Source organism: Rhinolophus hipposideros (genome assembly GCF_964194185.1).
Source record: "Rhinolophus hipposideros genome assembly, chromosome: 19".
Classification (NCBI taxonomy): domain Eukaryota; kingdom Metazoa; phylum Chordata; class Mammalia; order Chiroptera; family Rhinolophidae; genus Rhinolophus; species Rhinolophus hipposideros.
The window spans coordinates 50,206,804-50,227,766 of record NC_138065.1 but is presented as its reverse complement, the minus strand read 5'-3'; the positions used below and the strand labels follow the sequence as shown (position 1 = coordinate 50,227,766).

Here is a 20,963-nt window from a genome sequence, read left to right as displayed (position 1 = left end):
AATTCTCAAATCAAATGATTATAATAAATAAACATATCACTCTTTTGATTTGAAAATAGTCCATGGTAAGCTTTATTAACTAATCCTTTAAGCCAACATTACTGTGATATGTCTTTTATGATATGAAAGAACATACTTAAATATTTTTACCCTTGTAAAGAACTGAAGGTATAAAGGTAAGAGAATTTCCCGTCATTTCTAAGAAGTTAATAACAGAATTAAGGAATAAAATCCTGAAATTTTCGGACACAGTGTATAACTTAGTTATCAAGTACACCTGTGTCTCAGAACATTTTTATTGTTTTATAAAATTATTATTTTTGAAAAAGAGAAATGAGAGATTTTGCTGAATTGAGTTCCTAAGTTCATTGTTTTGTATATTCAATTTCAATGAAAATGTTCAGGTTCTTAAAAATCACATAATCATATAAAAAAAATGAAAGCAAGTCTTTCTCAAATAAGTAATGCATAATTAGTAACAGTCTGCTTTCTTTAGATTCATAGTATCTGTAGGAGATACAAAAATTATGTTTTTTGGTTATAGTGAAACATAAATAGCAGAACAATTAATCTTGTAAATGCCATCAACAAAAATCTTCCACATAAATATCAGGATTATAAACCCAAATCATTTCTTCCTTTTTCAATTATGTTTTAGAAAACATTTGTACAGTGAATTGTTGCACGATGGAGTACAGTAGTTGTAATGATTAAACAGCCTCTACTTAAATAATTACAGCTAATTTAGACAGAAACATCAAAGGTAATTAAAAGCCATATGTTTCCTGGTATGTAACCATGTTTAACTTTTATTTCCTAAGGCTAGAGGTTCCTTCCCATGACAATCCAGTATACTACCAAAACTATTTCTAAAGTTCTGTTATTTATAAAGCCCACTACAGAATACTGAACTACATAGAAGGTTATCGCATTTCATGTAATACTATAATTTTCAACCATGTTTTTAAACTTTGGGTCATGACCATTAGTGAGTTGTAAAACCAATATAGTCAGTTGCAATCTGCATTTCAAAAATGAAACAATAGAATAAAATAGAATATACAATTGTGCATTATAGGTAGTAAGACTACCATTTTAAGAAAGTTTTGTTTTACATATATATAGGTAAATACATATATGTAAACAAATACCTATGTGTGCACTGGGTTGCAATATGAAAGGCATTTCTTAATGTGATTGTGGTTAAAAAAGGCTTAGAAGTTATTAGAGTATGCTATGCTTCCTTCAAATTAGGCATCATGTTTGAAAGAACATAAGCTCTGGAAACATACATACCTAATTTTTTTCTGTACCATACTACTTGTGTGAGCTGTTTACTTAAATTATTAAAGCCTTGATTTCTTCATTTGTAAAATGGCTATAACAATACTTGCTTTAAAACATTTGCTGTGCAGGTTAAATATGACGAATGTTTGTAAAATAGATTATACACAATAGATGACCAATAATGGTTATAATATTTGTTGGATTAAATGGCTTATTGTAAGTGATCATTAAGAGTTATAAAATAGTCATAATTGTATTCTTCCATTTAAAAAATGCATAAACACATCCTCCAAACGGCAAATAGTTTATGTTAATAAAAAGTAGAATTTTAGAAGAGGAAATTAAATAAATAGTTTAAAGAAAAAATAAATAATCTTAACGGCAAATAAGACTATAGCTATTCATCAGAGTAGTTTATGTGAAATTTCAACAGTCAGCCTAAATTAAAATATCACACCTCTAGGAATGATTTGAAAGAGAAAATATTGTTTACGTATTCTGGTAAGATTTTAAAATCAATTATAGAACAATGCTGACATGTCAGATTTATTTTTTCCTTAAATATTTTATTTGAATGGCATCCAGGGAGGAAAAGTCTTTAATCAAAGTATCAACTTTTTAAAACAGTGATGTCTGAATAATTGTTAGAATCCATGTATTGTGTTCTTATTTTATATGTTTTATTGGCTTTGGAAAATACTTAGGAAACAACCTGGCTTCATTAATTTGGCAAAAGTACTGTCTCTTTCAATACACAGCCTTTTATTTTCCAAAGTGATGAAGCATATATGTTTTTCAGAACTGTGATCTCCTTTTTTTCACATAGAAAATGTGATTTCACAAATTAAATTAAAATCAAGCAAGCATGTTTTTGAAAATTTGAGTATTTTTTCCCTCTTAGTGAAAAAAGAGAAATGGGGAATGAAGAGAATTCTAGCTTTTCAAGGAAAATAACATATATTAAATTTTTCTTGGAAAGTTTACCTGCCAGGAAATGAATGCTGACCAACGATATCTCCATTTTGAAGGTGATAATCATTGAAGAAATCTGGACTTATTGCTCCTTCAGAGGAAATTAATCCATCTAGAAAGAAGGACAATGGTAACTAGTAAAACGTATTTGTAGGGAATAAAAAGGAAACTATTCAGCAAGCAACACAATAGGAAATAGCCTGCATATTTAATCTGGAAAGAAAAATGGCAGCATGATACACTATTCTCTTGGGAGTCTGAAGAGAAGACCATACACACTTAAGTGTTCTTTTACAACAATGCAGCGCAACAACTGAGCATTTATCAATCACCTACTATGTGGTAGTACTATACTAACACAGAAATGAATACGACAATCTCTGCCTTCAAGAGGCTTACACCCATGTGGAGAAGACAGAAAAAGGCAGGGGTGAGGTAAGGGGGGCAGGGACAGTAAGGACGGTCCAGGCTAAGCAAATAGCGTGAGTAAAGTCCAAGAGGTATTAAATAGCATGGTGTCAGTAACAAGCAAAACTGTAGTACGTCCCTCATTTTATACCCAGACAGCGTCATTTGTGTCACATGACCAGGGAATTAGATATTTCAAGTAAGTGAATTTCTAAAAAAGCAATGCTGGACACACTTTAAAACACACATACAAACTTAGGTTAGAAATCTTTGTAAATATATTTTATATACTCCGTGATTTAAAAAAGTGTCCTTACCAATAATTTAAATACTTGATGACTTGATCTTCATTATAAGCATTAATTAGTCAAGCCATAGGTTAATAGACATATTTGAATACTCTATGTTAAATGGCTCTACGCCACTATGCTTTCTGAGGTCTTTTAGTTGCTTATAAAGTGCTTCTTTTCATAAATCTAAATCTTCTTTATTACTTCTTGCTAATTTTAGAGTAATACTATCTTCTCATTTGCTCCAAACTTAGAATCCAGATAATCTATTTTTGACAGAATGATAAAAAAGACTAAGAATATGAGGAAAAAAGATCTAAGTGATGGCTTCAGGGCCGTCCTGCACATAGAACAAATGTAGTCTATTATTATTATTTTTTTAACTTCTATTTTTAATATTAGTTTCAGGTTTACAAAAGAATGTAATGATTAGACATTTACACCTCTCACAAAGTGGTAACCACCCGCCCCCCCAGTCTACTCCCCTATGCTGTATTTTACATCCGGTGACTATATATGTACACATACACACACATATTTAATTATAGTTGATATTCTGTATTATTCTACTTCAGATTCAGGTGTACAGAGCAGTGGTCAGGCATCTACACAATCTGTGAAGTGATCCCCTTGTTATGTCCAATATCCATCTGACACCCTAAATAATCTTTACATTATTGATTATATTCCCCATACTGTATTTCACATCCCCGTGACTATTTTGTGACGACCAATTTGTACTTTCTAATCCCTTCACCTTCTCCCCTATCCCCCAAACCCCCTCCCATCTAGCAACCATCAGTTTTTTCTCTGTATCTCTTAGTTTATTTCTGTGTTGTTTGCTTGTTTATTGTTCTTTAGATTCCACATATAAGTGAGAACATATGGTATTTGTCTTTCTCAGTCTGACTTATTTCACTTAGCATAATATTCTCTACGGCCATCCATGTTGTTGCAAATGGTAAGATTTCATTCTTTTTTATAGCAGAGTAATACTCCATTGTCTGAATGTACCACAATTTCTTTATCCAGTTGTCTATTGATGGGCATTTCTGCTGTTTCCATATTTTGGCTATTGTGACTAGCACTGCAATGAACATAGGGGTGCATATATTTTTTCAAATTAGTGTTTTGGATTTCTTTGGATAAATACCCAGGAGTGGAATTGCTGGGTTATAAGTTAGTTCTAATTTTAATTTTTTGAGGCACCTCCATACTGTTTTCCATAGTGGGTGCACCAATCTGCCATCCCACCAATAGTGCACGAGGGTTCCCTTTTCTCCACATTCTCGCCAACACTTGTTTGTTGATTTATTGATGATAGCCATTCTGATAGGTGTGAGGTGGTATCTCATGTGCTTTTTACTTATTTCTCTAATTATTAGGGACACTGAACATCTTTCATATGCCTATTAACTATCTGTATGTCCTCTTTAGAGAAATGTCTATTCATGTCCTCTGCCCATTTTTTATTTGGGTTGTTTGTTTTTTGGTATTGAGTTGTATGAGTTTTTACAAATTTTGGATATTAATCCCTTATCAAGTGTATCATTGGCAAATATCTTTTCCTGTTCAGTAGGATACCTTTTTATTTTGTTGATGGTTTCCATTGCTATGAAAAAACATTTTAGTTTGATGTAGTCACATATATTTATTTTTTTTCTTTTGCTTCCCTTGCCTGAGGGGATATATCAGTAAAAAATATTACTAATAGTAATGTTTGTGAGTTTACTTCCTATATTTTCTTCTAGAAGTTTTATGGTTTTGCGTCTTACATTTAAATCTTTAATCCATTTTGAATTTATTCTTGTATATGGTGTAAGAAGGTGGTCCAGTTTCATTTTTTTGCATGTATCTGTCCAGTTTTCCCAGCACCATTTATTAAATAGACTGTCTTTATCCCAATATAAACTCTTGCTTCCTTTGTCATGGATTAAATGATGATATAGACCTGGGTTTATTTCTGGGCTCTCTATTCTGTTCCATTGATCTATGCGTCTGTTTTTATGCCAATACTATGTTATTTTGATTACTGTAGCCTTGTAGTATAATTTAATGGCAGGTACCATGATACCTCCTGCTTTGTTTTTGTTTCTCAGGATTCCTGTGGCTATTTCGGGTCTTTTATGATTCCATATTGGAAAGGAGGAAGTAAAATTGTCATTATTTGCAGATGACATAATACTATATATTGAGAACCCCACAGATTCCACCAAAAAAACCATTAGAACTGATAATGAATTTAGTAAAGTAGCAGGATATAAAATTAATATTCAGAAATCAGTTGCATTTGTATACACCAATAACGAACTATCAGAAAGAGAAATTAAGAAAACAATCCCAATCACAATTGCATCAAAATAAAACACCCAAAAAACTTAGGAATAAATTTAACCAAGGAAGTCAAAGACCTGTATTCAGAAAATTATAAGACATTGAAGAGAGAAATTAAAGAAGATACAAATAAATGGAAACATATACCATGCTCATGGATAGGAAGAATTAATACAGTTAAAATGTCCATACTACCTAAAGCAATATATAGATTCAATGCAGTCCCTATCAAAATACCAATGACATTTTTCACAGAACTAGAACAAATAATCCTAAAACTTATATGGAACAAATGTATTTTAGTAAATGGCTTTTATAATAACTATTTGGAAAGCTCTGAGGCCTTTTAAAGTTTCCTATTTTGAAAGTATTCTGGGTTGTAAGTGACTTTTAGGTAAATATTGGCTAGGTCATAACCACAACATTGTTTATAAATTTGGCACATAGTAAATAAATTATTCAGTCACCAGATGACAATTTTACACCTACTATATGCACAATAATACTTTCCTAAGTCCTGTGGGAAATACAAAAATTACAATAATTTCTGTTTTTAAGAATTTTAGGTTAAGTGAAATATAAGACAAACAATTAAGACAAACACTTAAATAATATTTTTCATTAATAAATGATATACAACAGGAACAGATACATATACCAAATGAGTGCTGGAGACAGAAAAGGCTATAGAGAGATTTCTGTGTTCTATGGAGGTTAGAAAACCCTACTTGGCGAGGGAGGGAGGGAGCCAGAGGTGTAATTGACTTGAGTCTCGAAAGATAGGTAAGCATTAATGACAAAATCTTTTTCAGGAGTAAGGGTATTAAAAATGGAGTGAATTAAAAAAGTAATAGAATTGGCAAATGAATAAGTGAGGTAATTTGTCTTTCCTTAAGACTCCAGGTACTATTCATTTGGTACAAATACCTATTTGTTACATATCATATACAAAAAACATATTATTATTTAATTGTTGAATTGTCAATGAACAGCATTGGTATTTGTCTTATTACTTCAGTAAATTTAAAATACTTAAGAGGTAGCTGAAATGTGTCTAATATTTAGCCCAGTTTCTATGTCCTCCAAAAGTTAAAGATGAGCTAAACACAAAAATGTTATAAAAAAATGAATTTGTGGGAAATGCCAAGATACCATAGAGAGTTAAGCATGTAAAAAAAAAATAATAATTTTTTATGGATCTAACACTTTGTGAAAGTACAGCTAAAATTAGTAAGGTTAAGACAAATAAAAATCAACAAGCTTCTTTGTTAACTAAAACCAAATAATTGAAGATCAGGGTTTGAGAAATCTGCCAATTTTAGAGGAACAAAGCTAAGTAAAAATGCCAAAATAAAATGTATACCACATTTTGAAAATGACTACAAATATATTCACCATAGCAGTACAATAAAATATTCTATATTCAGAAATACTTCAGCTATAAATACAACTCAATAAAAAGATACCTGAATTATATTTTAAGTTTTTATTACATGAAACATGACCTCAGGAAGTGAGCCAGACTAGGAAGAAATTAAATAAAAAACTTGTCAAATTCTCAGCATCTTCATTTTGATTCAGAGCTCCCACCATCTTCAAAGGGAAAAAAAGAGGAGCAAACAGATAAATGGAATACAGAGAGGGAACTACAAACTGGGAGCTCACCAAACAGAGATCAAACTAAGTATTTCTGAGCTTAAAGATTCAGCCAGAAATTTTATGAACCCAGACTACAACTAGTTTAACAATATTATTATTATAAGCCTGATATTATGTAAGAAAAAAGGAGAAAATTTATACTTCTGAACATTTTTAATAATCCTCGGACACTGCAATCCATTCTGTAAACTACAGCTTCTATAGTGCCCTTTAATGGCTTGACAAAATTTAGGCAACTCTTGATATATGAGCAATCTGTCTTCACTAGAATGACGTATAAAAGTTAAATTATACCTTAAATTAAATCTGCAAAACAAGCACCCCAGCTTCTTTGGAACTATCTGTTTCTCAGCATTCTGTATCCAAAATTAATTCTTTATAGAAATACTAAAAAGGAATCATATAGTCGTGATTATAAACTCCAGATAAATCTAGAAGTGTCCCCTCTGAGGCTCTTACTCTAACATTATTTCAAAGGTAGCAACAAGGAACCAAAGAATTTCATTTGATCAGCCAGAGAAGAAACAGAAGACGGAGATGATATACACCAGAGCTCTTTGTAAGATGTGGAACATTATACACACTTAGGTTATTAAGTTATATGAAGCCTTTAATTCTATGGTTATACACAACACACCTTTCTGAGGTGTTCCAAATAATGATGACAAATATGCTTATGAGTAAAATGGGGTATGTATTGGAACGAGGATGAAATCAAAGCAAACTAATTGTCAACATACGTAATTTATCAGCCTTCTGATATCTGAAAATCAGTTTAAAAACTGGCTTATAAATAAAAATAAAAATTGCAAAAACAGTATCTTCTTATAGACTGTTACTGAAACAAACTTTATTTTTTAAAGTCAAATACATAATATTGGGCTCTTTGGTGAACTAGCTAATACTGGAATTGTGATTGAATGGGAGAAAATATCAATAATGGAGAACATGAGAAAAAGAAATGACTAAAATAGATAAATCATACCTTATTTGGCTTGGCTGTACCTGATAAGACACATCACAGAAACACATAGGTAAACGAAAACTATAGTTTTACAATGAAAGAAATTGAATAAAAACAGAAACAAACCATTTTAAGCTTCATTTTAAGCTTCCAGAAATACATTTACATGTTAAATGCCCAGAGTAAGATCACCACAACTGATGTAGAACAAAAAAGTAAACAGTCATTTAGAAATGCGTAGTAGCAATATAGCTTTATAAATTATAATGTACTTTCTCTGTGGGCAGAAGTGCTCAGCAAACAGCACCATTTTCATGACAGAAAAGGAAATGATTCAGTGATTACAATTACAATAATTTTAACTCTAAGGAAAAAATACTATGACTAAAAGAGATGCTAGGTTCCTATTTCATAAGACAACACTAAGATCCTTTTTAAAAATAAAAGAGACAAACAGTTCCATTTTGACATATTTAAGAGTTTGAAAAAATAGAAGACAATATAATAATTAGGCAGTAGCAAATGCTGCTTCATTTTAAAGTGAAAGATAAGACCCAGGGAATCATGGGCCATTTAGCTTAACCTCTGTGGCTGAAAAGCTACTGAAGCTGCTTCTGTCGGAAGCAGCCTGAAGTTTCACGGAGACCCAGGGGCTTAAATAGATGTCTCTTGCATTCAAACAAACCTGCAGTGTTACAAATTTCTCTGAAGTTTCTGAACATACAACTACACACTAAAAGGCAGGAGGCTGGCATTATCTAGATTTCCAAGGCACACATCTAGAGATACTACCGAGATCCGTTTAGTAGATGAATAATTCATGGAAAAAGAACTAGGTAAAACAATAAACTGAAAAAAACAATAGATGGCTTGATATGAGACTGTATCTTTAAACTCACAACAATGAAATCTCCACTGTGAAATGTCTACCATATCACCAGGCTACAGGGATTTAAAAAACACCATGAGGTTACCTAATGATAATATTTCACTCCTCAAATGCCTAAATTTATTTATTTTTCCATCAGTGGCGGCTGTTTCTAAATTTGGATATATAAAAATACATGTAATTTAGACTTCTCCCAAAAGCATAAGATGTACATTTTAATTATAAAATATCTCACAAGAAATGTTTATGATTTTTATTTTAAGAGGTTAAGTCAATTTTGGAAATGTGGTATAACTTTTTAGAGATTTGCTCTAAAATTCTAATTGTATTAAAACAACAAAGTTGAATACTGAGATGATTGAAAGTTTTATTCTGTTTTAGAAACTGGTAATTGATTCACACTGAAAAGTAGCTATCAATCTTCAAAGCAAGAAACCCGATTCCAAGAAATTCTGATTTCTATTAACAAAAAAAATTCGTATCATATATATTTTACATCATTTTACTTCATGAATATCTGAATACGTAAGGAACAGCTGCTTGCTATTAGTGAGCTAAGAAATTCTGGTTGGTTGAAATTAATGATCTCCACCATCTGGTTTGAAACACAAAATGGTATTTCATAACTACTGTAAAGTTCAGTTAGGAAGAAATCTATTTAATTTTCAAAGTAAAGTATCAATTTTCCAGGATTCAAGTATCTATATCAAATAGAAAAATAATATAAAAAATGCAATTTGCACAACACAATTATGACAACACATGAATCAAAATAGTAGGGGAAAAAGTGAGCCATTAATTCAGATACAATTACTTAAATGCTTTTTACTTCCAACGTGCTATAGATCTTCATTAGCAATCCTTTCCTCTTCTCAATGAAATGATATTAATATTGGCAATAGTGCAGCACATTAAAAGCCAGAATATACACAAACTTACCAATCTCTGTGCCAAACACATCCCTGGAAAAAGGTGGTATGGCAAAATCAACAAGGTTATAACATATGTAAGATTTATGCAAAAATTAAATTTTACCTTGAAAACACAAGCAGAGTTTAGAAGGAAAAAAATCTATTGCTATAAATTACCTAAATCATCCCAATCAAATACAGTCACCAAATAGTTTACTACTCCAAAACTAAAGCAAAACCGTGGCAAAATTAGCCTGTTAAAATGAAATACATGGAAAACAAAACATAAATTAGTAAGTTACACATTTAAATAAATGCAGAATAGAGAAAAATGAGTATTACATTTTCCAACATAAGTCAGAACTCTTGAAGATGTCATTTGAAGTTATATATTCTAGAATGTAATAAACTAAGAGCAATTAATTTTCCTGGCTACAGCCTTTTTTATGGAGAACACATCAAAGACCAACCTAGAAAAAACTAACAGTGACTTAATAGGTTTGCTTGGTGTGTAGTGATGTTATGTCTGAAATCATTAGCAGAAGACCATTTATATCTTGAAAGAAGTGCTTACGAAGCTTGGGAGAGAGCAAGCTTGGCAGACCAAAATCTCTGTTTATGGCACGCAGACAAACTGTGTGTGTTTGCTTTGCTTATCATCGTACCTGAGTTGTAGAAAAGGTCAGGTCTTTCGAGAAGGTCTCCTTCATGGATGTATGGCTCAATCCGGTCATCACCATACAAGCACTGCTCACTTTCATCCATCTGTCGGCTCTCTACCATCTCCAGCCACTGCGAGTTATGCCAGCGGAACTTCTCACTCTGAATCTTCTTAGCCCATTCTTCATCATATTCCTATTGAACACAAACAACAAACCCTTATTCTGTAAGCTTCTGAAGGCACTCCCTTGGTCCTTAGGTAACATACTTCTATCTCATGGGAAGAGAATTTGGGGGGCCTTCACCTGGGTCAGAGGGAACATTAAAAGGAACTGTGCAGAATTACTTTATACAATTAACACAAGTCAATTAAATACATAATAGTAAAGAAATCTCTGTGTGGATGACCAATTGCTAATGGCAATGGCAAAAACTGGAAAAGTTTAAATTTCACAAAGCCTGTATTACTAGAATTTAGTTGAGCAACCAGTCTTCAGCTCCCAAAGAGTTTTGTGGCTATAACATTACTTGTGACACTAATGACAGGTGGTGAAGCATGAAAAGTACATCTTTTGCTGTATCTTTTTGTTTGGACAATACTTTGCAGTAGGGGGGAAACAAAACCATTAGTAAAGTATTTCACCTAACTACTGAAATGATTACTACAGAAAACAAATACCAGAATTTAACTGAATTCTGTTTCAACCACAAAATGGTGATGTTATCTTATTTAGTCATAATTACTTCTTCAAATGCCTATCTCCTGCTTCAACCATGAACTCCTAAGGAGCAAGATTATGGCTTATTCATCACTGCTATGCCTGTAATACCTGTGCAGAGAAAACCCTTGGTGAGTGTTTCTGAAGGACAAATAGGCCCGTTATTGTAAACTACAGCTGAACCTGTCTAGCTTCCTCCTTTTCCCACAGGTTATGGCTACTGCTGACTAGTGCATTCATTTAATAATGAACGGACAGTACCCCTGATGGCATAGATTGTAACAAAGGGCTTCAGGTATTTCTTAGCATCCTACTCTTAGGGCCCTTAGTTTTAAATTCCTCTGTCATTCCTCTGTCCACTTTTGCCTCCAGTTACCTAAAAAGAAGTTGGAAAGGTAACAGCTACTAATAGCACTGTCCTCCAATAGTCAAGATAACCATGACAACTAGGAGGTGGACCAAATATACATTTTAGTCCAATAGTTGAGAAATTTCCATCCAAGCTGAGGCTCAAGTCAAAAACAGACATCACAGAATGAAATTCTGAGATGTAAGAATAAGTCTGATATTTTATAATAAAGGTAATTATCTTGTTAAAATTTTACTTGTTAAATTTTACAAGTTTCACATTATCAATAATTTTCTTAGCAGTATCAGCTGTCAGAATGTGTGTTTTAACCATATGTCTTTGAAACTATATAGATGCTCCTTTTTAAAAAAAAGATTTTGTTGGGGAATGTTGGGGGAACAGTGTGTTTCTCCAGGGCCCATCAGCTCCAAGTCAAGTCGTTGTCCTTCAATCTAGTTGTGGAGGGCGCAGCTCAGCTCCAAGTCCAGTCGCCGTTTTCAATCTTTAGTTGCAGGGGGCACAGCCCACCATCCCATGTGGGAATTGAACCAGCAACCCTGTTGTTGAGAGCTCGCGCTCTAACCAGCTGAGCCATCCACCCACCCCCTAGATGCTCCTTTTCAACTGAGGTTGGTGGAGGGAGAAGATATGTTTTGTCTATGGTACTGCTGATGGCAATTTTGCCACTGAACTATTAAGCTTTCCTTCTTTCTAATAGTTACCTAGTAACATCCCTATTAGTTGTCAATCTATTTCCTTATCTAATTACTTAAAATTAAATGATATAAAAGGAGAGCTATCATAAATATTAATGAATTTTAATTAATTTAAATTAATTTAATTTAAAAATAATTTTTAACATTTTAATTTAAAAATATTTTAATATTAAAAATAATGTTTTAATTTAAAAATAATAAACATTTATTAACTCAACTGTTGCAATTTTTAGATCACCAGAGATTTTTGTACTCCAAGTTAGATCTACAATACTAACCTACATTTGAAATTGACAATTTAGATATAAACAATAAATCCTATATCCAAATGCCATATCTTGTTGGCATGGTTATAGTGATTAAATATAATTTATATAAATTTATATAATCATCCAATCATTGATCACACATAAATTGCTCTGATAGAGTCAGAAAATACAGATAAAGCACTTAGAAAACTTATAAACCTATACTGAAAACCACATTGGCCATTACTGTTAATTAACTGAAGTAATAGCTCTCTAAATTAGGTATTATAAGTATTGCCACTTTATTAAAGAGAAAATGAGGCCCAGCACACTAAAGTAACCTTGGGTAGCAGTGTGGAAAAGGCCATTACACAGAATAAATGAATACTTGGCAGGGACACTGCAGAATGAGAATATTCTCAGTGAATGAGAATATAATAAATGGCCTCCAAGGTCAACTTTCAGCTCTGAGATTCTATGAAGGGGTAGAATTGTTGACCAATCAATGATGTGGGAGGAAGTAGCTTCTGGTCTGCTAAGTATACTGTGCCACACATTGTATTCTCAATCATGTTCTCTCTGACCTGACCACACATGGCAGGGTGTTAGGGAAATGGGAGTTGAAAAAAATAATAGCACAGAGATGTTGTTACAAGTAATTTCATTGGCTACAGATTTTAGCAGGTCACCTTGGGTTTCCAAAATTAAGTAAAATGCTAAGTGATGCTAATTATGTAACATGGACACTCTGATTAGCTTCAAAATAACTTAGCCCAAGTGCTCAATATAACTTTGAACCTCTTCAAAGTTCGGATGACTTCAAAAGTACAGTATATTTTTTGGTTTCATATTTAGCACAGTGTATGTGCTCAAAGTCAGCTGCAAAAATGATTATTGTCATATTAGAAGTGGCCAGATAACTTAAGAAGAATGATCACATACGCCTACAGAAGAAGAAAAGGATGAACTTATTATCTTTAAGGTAAAGAATTTAATGCACAAACAAACAAAAAGCAAAATGGTATTTTGGGGAAGAAATTCTCTGTACTAACTGGCTTTTTTTCCTAAAAGGTAAGTTAGTTGCAGGTCACCAAAACTCCCAGAATATGCCTTATAATACCAGAAACCTCATTAAGTCGACATTAAATACTGGAACTAATTTAAGTGGTATTGTTTCTTTTATGAACACTAGCTTGTTTCACTTGGCAAGAGGTATAAAACTAACTTTTCATTTTGGTAAAAAGATTTTAAATATGAATGAAGAAGTATTCAAGGAAGATGACAGAAAAACATGTGATTTGATTGTTTTATTACAATTTAAGTTCAAGCGTATGGATTCCTAGGGTAAGAATAGGAGTTAAAACTCAGTCAAGTACCCAAAGCATATAAAATATGGGGTTCGCTATTCCATTAAGAGTAAAACTTGCCTCTTACTAATAACTGTGAAATGTTACAGAGGTAGGTATAATTTAAAAAGTAAATCCTTAAACCATATATCCATAAAATGTATTCAGCCTAGGAAGCAATGCCCTGAACAAAGAAAAAAAATTCATGCTTATTCTAGTTTTCATCTTACACCCTTCTCATTAGATTTCACCATTCTAATTTAATGTTGAAAATATACTTAATAAGTGTAGAAATGTATAACAAAGATGCTGTTTTCTGCACTAACAGCCCTTTGAACTTGAGCCTTCTTATCACCCTTCAATCTTACAGCAATGTTCTTATTAATGAACTTACGCACATGCCTGAGTTTTTAAAAAGAGACGATCTACTCTCCATTTGGCAGATTCAAACACACAAACCAAAACATCCACAGGCATCCACGGCTAACCTCTGACACTAAAACTGGACTTTAGAGTCTTGGGAAAGCGGATTTTCCCAGTCACTGAGTTAGCACAGACCGAGGACCAAATGTCACAGGACTACCCTCAGGTTCTACCTCAGGGTCTACCAGTCTAAGGCCAAAAAGCAGAGCAGCCATGTTAGAGACTGCGTTATCATTCTTTATTAAAAATAATTTTATTCTGATTTTGAAGTGTTTTTGTACTATAAGACCATATGTTTAATTTTCTGTGACTAACATAATGGTTAACATGTGCATTACTGTTTCGGGATCACAATGAAAACACTATGGTTTTCCTCTCAGATCTTCAGAAACAAAACAAAATAACGGCTTCTCCGTCAGGAAACGTGACACAGAACATATTATTCTATATCATGCTGTGCAATCGTATCGGATATAGAAAAGCATGGCTTTGCAAAAAAGCCAATAATGATTATAGATTCCTATGACAATGAATCCACTACAATGACAAGTGGAGTTTTCACAAGAAGGGGCCTTGAGATTGAAAAAGTATGTGTGGCTTTTTGTTATAGATCATAGTGAAGAAAACAGCAAAAACCTCGACCAACAGTATCAAGGCCACAGGATAAAGAAGCATGACTTCTTGAAAATATGTGGAGTTTTAGGACTGTAAAACTGCTGCATTACTGAAAGCGAAAAAATTATAGAAAAAATACCCATAATGCCTTTACCGAGATAGAACTACAATAAAAACTGATATATATCCAACTAGTTTTCAATGACTTTTTAAATTCTAATATTGATAGCTACGGAAAACATTTTTTAAATACATATTTTAAATTTAGAGGCTAAGTATGAAGCATTATTAAGATGTTGTATTAGTGCCATAAAAATTTGCTGTAGTTTGTGATCATAGAGCCTCAGGTATTCGGATGTTTAGCAAAACAATATCTTGGAATGAAGCATGTTTGTCACGAGGAACAAAATGTTCATGTAAACCATCCACCGCTCCTTTTCCTTCATAGTAAACGTTGGTTAGAATCAAATGAGATAGCATGATGTTGCTATATGATGCTGGATTTTCATCTTTGTTCCCGAAACACTGATTGTTATATTGCAATTTATTGAAAATCAAATATTTTGGCATATGGTTAAGAGTCTAGTCAGCAAGTGTAGTAAATAGGCCAGGACAGTAGTTCCAACAGTCCCAGACTTCAGGAAAGGTTCAAAAGCAAATTTGGGAGACTGACATTGAATGTAAAATAAACTGCCACCTACTATTATTGTTTTAGAAAAGAAAGGCCTTTTTAACACTAAAATTGTAACAAAGACAATCTCAAAATAGATACATATTTTCTCAAGATGAAACATGTTAACAATCTTGTATTTGCAACTCCTCCCCAGAGCAGTGTGTGCCTCTCTCTCTCTCTCTCTCTCTCTCTCTCTCACACACACACACACACACACACACACACACACACACACACACACACACATACATTGTTTCTCTTCCATCTTAGTGAAATGCAGTAGAAGCTTTATCCTTCTCTCATGGACCACCATTCTGGAATTCCTAGCCTCCGAGATCTATATACATTTCAATGAGTAGAATTTACCAGTCATGTCCAAGTCATAGTTTATTTGTGTCTCAGGGTCTGAATTTATAGATATTGGTAACATGGATGGTATGATACAAAGAATATTGGACTAGGACTAGGAGTTAGGAGACTTGGGTTCTGGTTCTGGCTCTGATATAACAGAAATATGTAACCTTCTACAGGTATTTAATATCCTTTGTCTCATATTTTCCATTTCTAAAATGAAACAAATCTAAGATTTACTGAAATTCTAACATTCTAGAAATAAAAATCTATAATTAATACCATCACTTCATACAGCTGTTGAAATGACTATCCCTCAAACTGAAGAAAACTGGCAGTATTAGGAATGTATTTTCTAAAGTTACATAGCAACTCTAGATGAACATCCAGTGTCAAAAATTTAATAACTTCAACATATATCAATGAAATCTATTCCCTCTAACCTTTCTGCCCCCAATCCCTGCTTCCCTCTTACGCCACCACCCCTCCTTAGCAGGGCATAACTATGGAAGTTCAGGGATGTCATAGGTCAGCCACGGCGAAGACACGTCACAGGAGTCTGTCCAGCCGTTGTGGAACCAGTGCAGGGATGCAGTTTGTTCTCTGTGTTTAAAATGAGTCCTGATGTCCCAACATAGAACTCCCTGACACCTTTGCTTGGAGGCTTGCCTTTCTCTTAGACTTAAGGGTGTGCGCGCTCTGCCTTCCCTTCTTACCATCTACGTTACAGTCTTTAGCACTTGGTTTTCATAAATTCTAAAGCGTCATGGAAAACGTGAGGCTTGATTTTCAGTGGAAGGTGCCATCCTTTTTGAAGTCCTGCATCATTTTGTTTGCTGCAAAACCACTGCAACGTCACGAAGCCTCAGCCGGCCTACAACCAGAGTCTGTTCACTATCAGGAAAACTCGTTGTCACTGGCTTCCGTCACACCTTGTACCTGATTAACACACTATAGGATAACATAGAGCTACACAGATCTGCTTTGTGTTCCACAATAACTGATGGAAAACAGATTTTCTTTTCTTCTTTAATGTGGCAGCCCCCTAATTGAAATGTAATATGGTTTATTTAATACAATTCTTCATACTAAATTAAAGCCGATCTAGAGTAATTTAGTTGCTCATTAAGGGTAAGTTAGTAGCTGCTGAAAAGATGCCTTTTCTACCTTGGCAAATCCTTCTCCCCACGCGAAGCGCACAATGTGTCCGTGCAGGCACACGTCAGTAAGTGCACACACAGCAGGGACGCTGACGTGTGCACGTGCTGTGTGCTCTGCCACAGTCCTGTACCAGGGGCTGCCCTTCAGTCCGGATGGACTATGGCATCTTCCAACGAGACCTCAAAGGAGAGCTCTCTCTTCAATCTCCGGTGAAAGCACAGAGGGGCTCGCCTATGCAACACCATTTCAGGTATCATATCCACTCAGGCCACAAAGTAAAAGATATAACGAAACGGAAGTTATTTAAGCAAGAAATCACGATTTTTATCTTTCATACTAGCTTGGCTTCTTTTAAATCCAACTGTTGCCAATAAAAAAAACAACAACAAAGTAACTTGCATAGGACAGGCAGGGTTACATACACATTCATACGTGTGCACATACACATACACATAAATGTCACATACAGTAATCCTCACTCAACGTCATTATAGGTTCTGCGACTCTAAGTGAAATGATTTCTAATGAAATCAGCTGTACTGTAGGCTAACTGATAAAAAGCAGTTAAGTCGCTAGGGCATCTCCTCCACATTATAAAGAAACCATGTTATTAAGGACCTGTTGTGTGTGTCTTGTATATGTAAATTCTAACAAGCTGGAAAAATACCCTAAATTTCTGTGTTTCAGTTTTATGTAATATAAAAATGAACTCCAAATGAGGGCTAACCAAACTCATCTCACTAAACCCAATTCGACTGCATGGAATTGAGAAATAAAAATCAAACTTACAAATCTGAGAAACAAAAATTTATCGAAACTGGCAAATAAGCAAGAACCAATTATACATGCTCTGGAGAACATCTTAGAAGTTTCTGTCGACAACTCACTTAAAACTCTCTGCTGGGTGCCCACACCCAACCCGCAAGCCAGTTAAAGGTGAGCACCGTCTACCCACTTTGGACGATCCCTCCCCACTCGCTGCTTCTGAAAGCCTGTCCTGAAATAACCTGAGTTTCAATGCTAACCCTAATCCTATGAACCCCCTTTTAAAGATGTATGAGACATTTTTAAAGTGCTCTCCTTTGCTGGCAAGATGATTCATAAACTCAGTTTTTCTATCTGATACAGGGGTAACCAGTACTTTTTGTGGGGCCCGTAACAATTGATGTCTTAAGAGGTTACAGGTAAACCTACATTGGTTTATCTCATTTCAAGACACCAGTCTTAGTAAATGTAATTTTGTCTATCCTGGAATGAAGTTAGCAGTTTCCTTTCCAAGTTTAAAATACTGGAGCTAGGTATTAATTCCAGATTGTTAAAACACACACAATCTGCCCATGATAATTAGAGTTGCTAAAAGAGACAGGGCCGCCAATCTCAGCTACACACGCCTGTGTTAGTATCGAAGCACAAGGACCTGTGCCTGGCTAGACAGACCGAGTCTTTACCAGAGAACTGGGTACATACCCTTCCCTGTAAATGTCCTGGAGATCCAACGTGCCGTTGCTACAGAGGTCTGTTGACAGGGTCATGGAGCAATACGGCTGCTGGAAGACCAGCTCACATCTAGATGCCAGTATCCTGGTGTTCTCTAGGGTCTAGATTGTACACTTATATATTCTAGGATCTTGGTGCTGTTGAGTTTTGTATTCCCAATGTGTATCTTAGGGTCTGCAACACAATATGTGCTTTATAAATATGTATTAAGTGTTGGAAAACCCAGTAAGGTCAGGGGAGGAATGCGTTTAGCAATTGGGGAAGAATTTATGAGGTTCTCAAATGCTTCCCACAAAGTTGAGGACGTACAGAAGGGTAAAAATCTCACTGGGTTTTGAGAGGCTCTCTGTGTATGGCAGGGTCTGTTCTTCCCTTTGTGATTCCCAAGGCTTGGAAGAGAAAAGGCAATGGTCAACTGCCATACAATCCCCTCTGAAAACCAAGAGGCCAAGCTCCTCTCTCTTTGCCTCCTTCCTCCACTCTGCACCCACCCCATCCTCTGCCGCCTGAAACTACACACGAGGCCTCGTCAGACAGGCGACAACTTGCTGATGAGGCCACAGAGACCACATCACCAAACATGCAATCCTCCGTGGTACAGAGCGTTGCCGCCACACATCTGTTTCAATTCACCAATTCAGGGCTCAGGCCCAAATACATTAAACAAATCATCACTAATGTAACATTTCCATAATTTGGGGGACAAGTACTTTATTGCAGAAGGCATATTTCCTTAAGGGTTGCAAGACACCGAATTTTCCTTAGTATTATTCCATGCTGTCTGAGTGAAAAAGAAGTTTGTTTTCTTAACGGTAAGTTGTCTTAAGCTACAAGTATTCCCGTTCTATTTATTTTTTATTTGTTATTATTATAGTACCCAGTCATGCTGAGATACTAGGAAATCAAAATCTGGAGGTAAAAGGAGTCTTAAGAGATCACCCACTCCCTTTCTAGGCAGGTTTCTAACAAGTTATTTTAGCAAGTTGGTTATTTAGCTATTACAGATGCTAACTGGACAGAGATTTCACATTCTCTCTTGATGGCCTATTTCTAGTGTTTAATCATCTTTACTGTGCCTAATCAAAGTTTCCCCTGTTTCAAATTAAGTGAATTTCCTCTTGTTTTACTCTTGAAAAAGATTCAGGACAAGCAAATAACACCCTGAATCATGATCAGTAATAGAGTCTGAACTCAGAGAACCACAGATTGGCAGCTACGTGGACCTGAGACGCTGATGCATTAAAATGCCCACTCCTCACATTTCTCCCAAATAAGGAAGCCCAGCAAGTGAGGAGTGTAACTTTGGTCCAAGGTGAGCTGTGACATCCCAGTAAGTCACCAGAGACTGAGAAATGGCTCCCTGAACCGCGGAGGCAAGTCCACCCAGAAAAGGCCGCTCCCTGTCACCCCAGTGTCCTCGTCAAGGCCTTTCGGTCACTGCTCTGTTCAGTTCGTTGTCCTGACATGAAGCTTTAAAATGCTAAATTCAGCCACTTTGCAGGATAATCTTAATGTACACTATAAATAGTAGTATGACTGGCTAAAATATATACTCCAAATAACTTCCCACAGTTAAAGTCCAAACGGTGAACAGATGATCTTCCCATACATTTTAAAAATGTTAAATGAACAGAAAACAGCAACAGCATAATTAACTGTGCTAAAAGAGGGAAATGTTGGTCCAGATACACACGTATAAACGTTCCAATTAAGTCTGAGTTTTGGTCTCATTGGAACAAAACACTGAGTGACCGTCATGTGGTATGTGCTTCACACAGACTTTCTCTGACCCTTACGACACGCTCCAGTGCTCAGGAGCGTCACTGTAAACTGACTCCTCATAGCTAGACAAACGGCCTGACGTTATTCACAGGTGAGAGAACCTGAAGCAGTTGCATTGTCGATGCAATGCTCTATTAGATCAGCTGCCACTTCACAGAGGCCAGAAGTTGAATCAGAATCAGAACGCTCAACCAGAAGAGGAGAAAATGTTTTGGGAAGAAGCTGCTCCCAGTGGCACACTTCTCTACTATTAAGCTAAAACTGACAGGGCCTTGACTCTTGTAGGTGCGTAAGAGCACAAAGGTAAACAAACATTCTTCTAGAAGGACAGGGGAGGTTTCTAGAGCTGGTGCCCTTCTGTCAGCAGTACTGGACTATTTCTCTTGTAGGAAACTCAGCTACGAATACGACTCGGTAGAGTAACACAGTGGGATTCCAAATTCACACAGGAACATTCAGATTATGTGTTCAGATTTTTACATACTGACTCAAGTGGTCAGACAGCATCTTAGGGAGCCAATATAGTTGCTGTTGTATCACCAATTTCATTTTGCTGATTCTTTTCCTTTGAATCCTCACATCAACAAGGCTTTTACTGAGCGTAATAATTTAAAATAATTTTCTTTGTGATTTTACATTTTAACTCTCACTAGGATTTATAAGTTCCTTCACAGAGGGTAGGATCAACAAAGTAAAACGAAGACTAAAA

General features: G+C 34.9%; 1 protein-coding gene across 2 annotated transcripts in view; it reads right to left on the bottom strand.

Annotated features, from left to right (window-relative positions):
• KIFAP3 (kinesin associated protein 3) overlaps window positions 1-20,963 on the bottom strand; it is a 118,199-nt gene that overhangs the window by 27,910 nt on the left and 69,326 nt on the right. For both annotated transcript variants that reach the window (XM_081027024.1, XM_081027025.1), the window contains 2 exons: window positions 10,380-10,569; window positions 2,272-2,371 (listed from right to left, as the gene is read on the bottom strand). In XM_081027024.1, coding sequence (XP_080883150.1) covers window positions 2,272-2,371; window positions 10,380-10,569 — 290 coding nt within the window. The remainder of the gene's footprint in view (window positions 1-2,271; window positions 2,372-10,379; window positions 10,570-20,963) is intronic.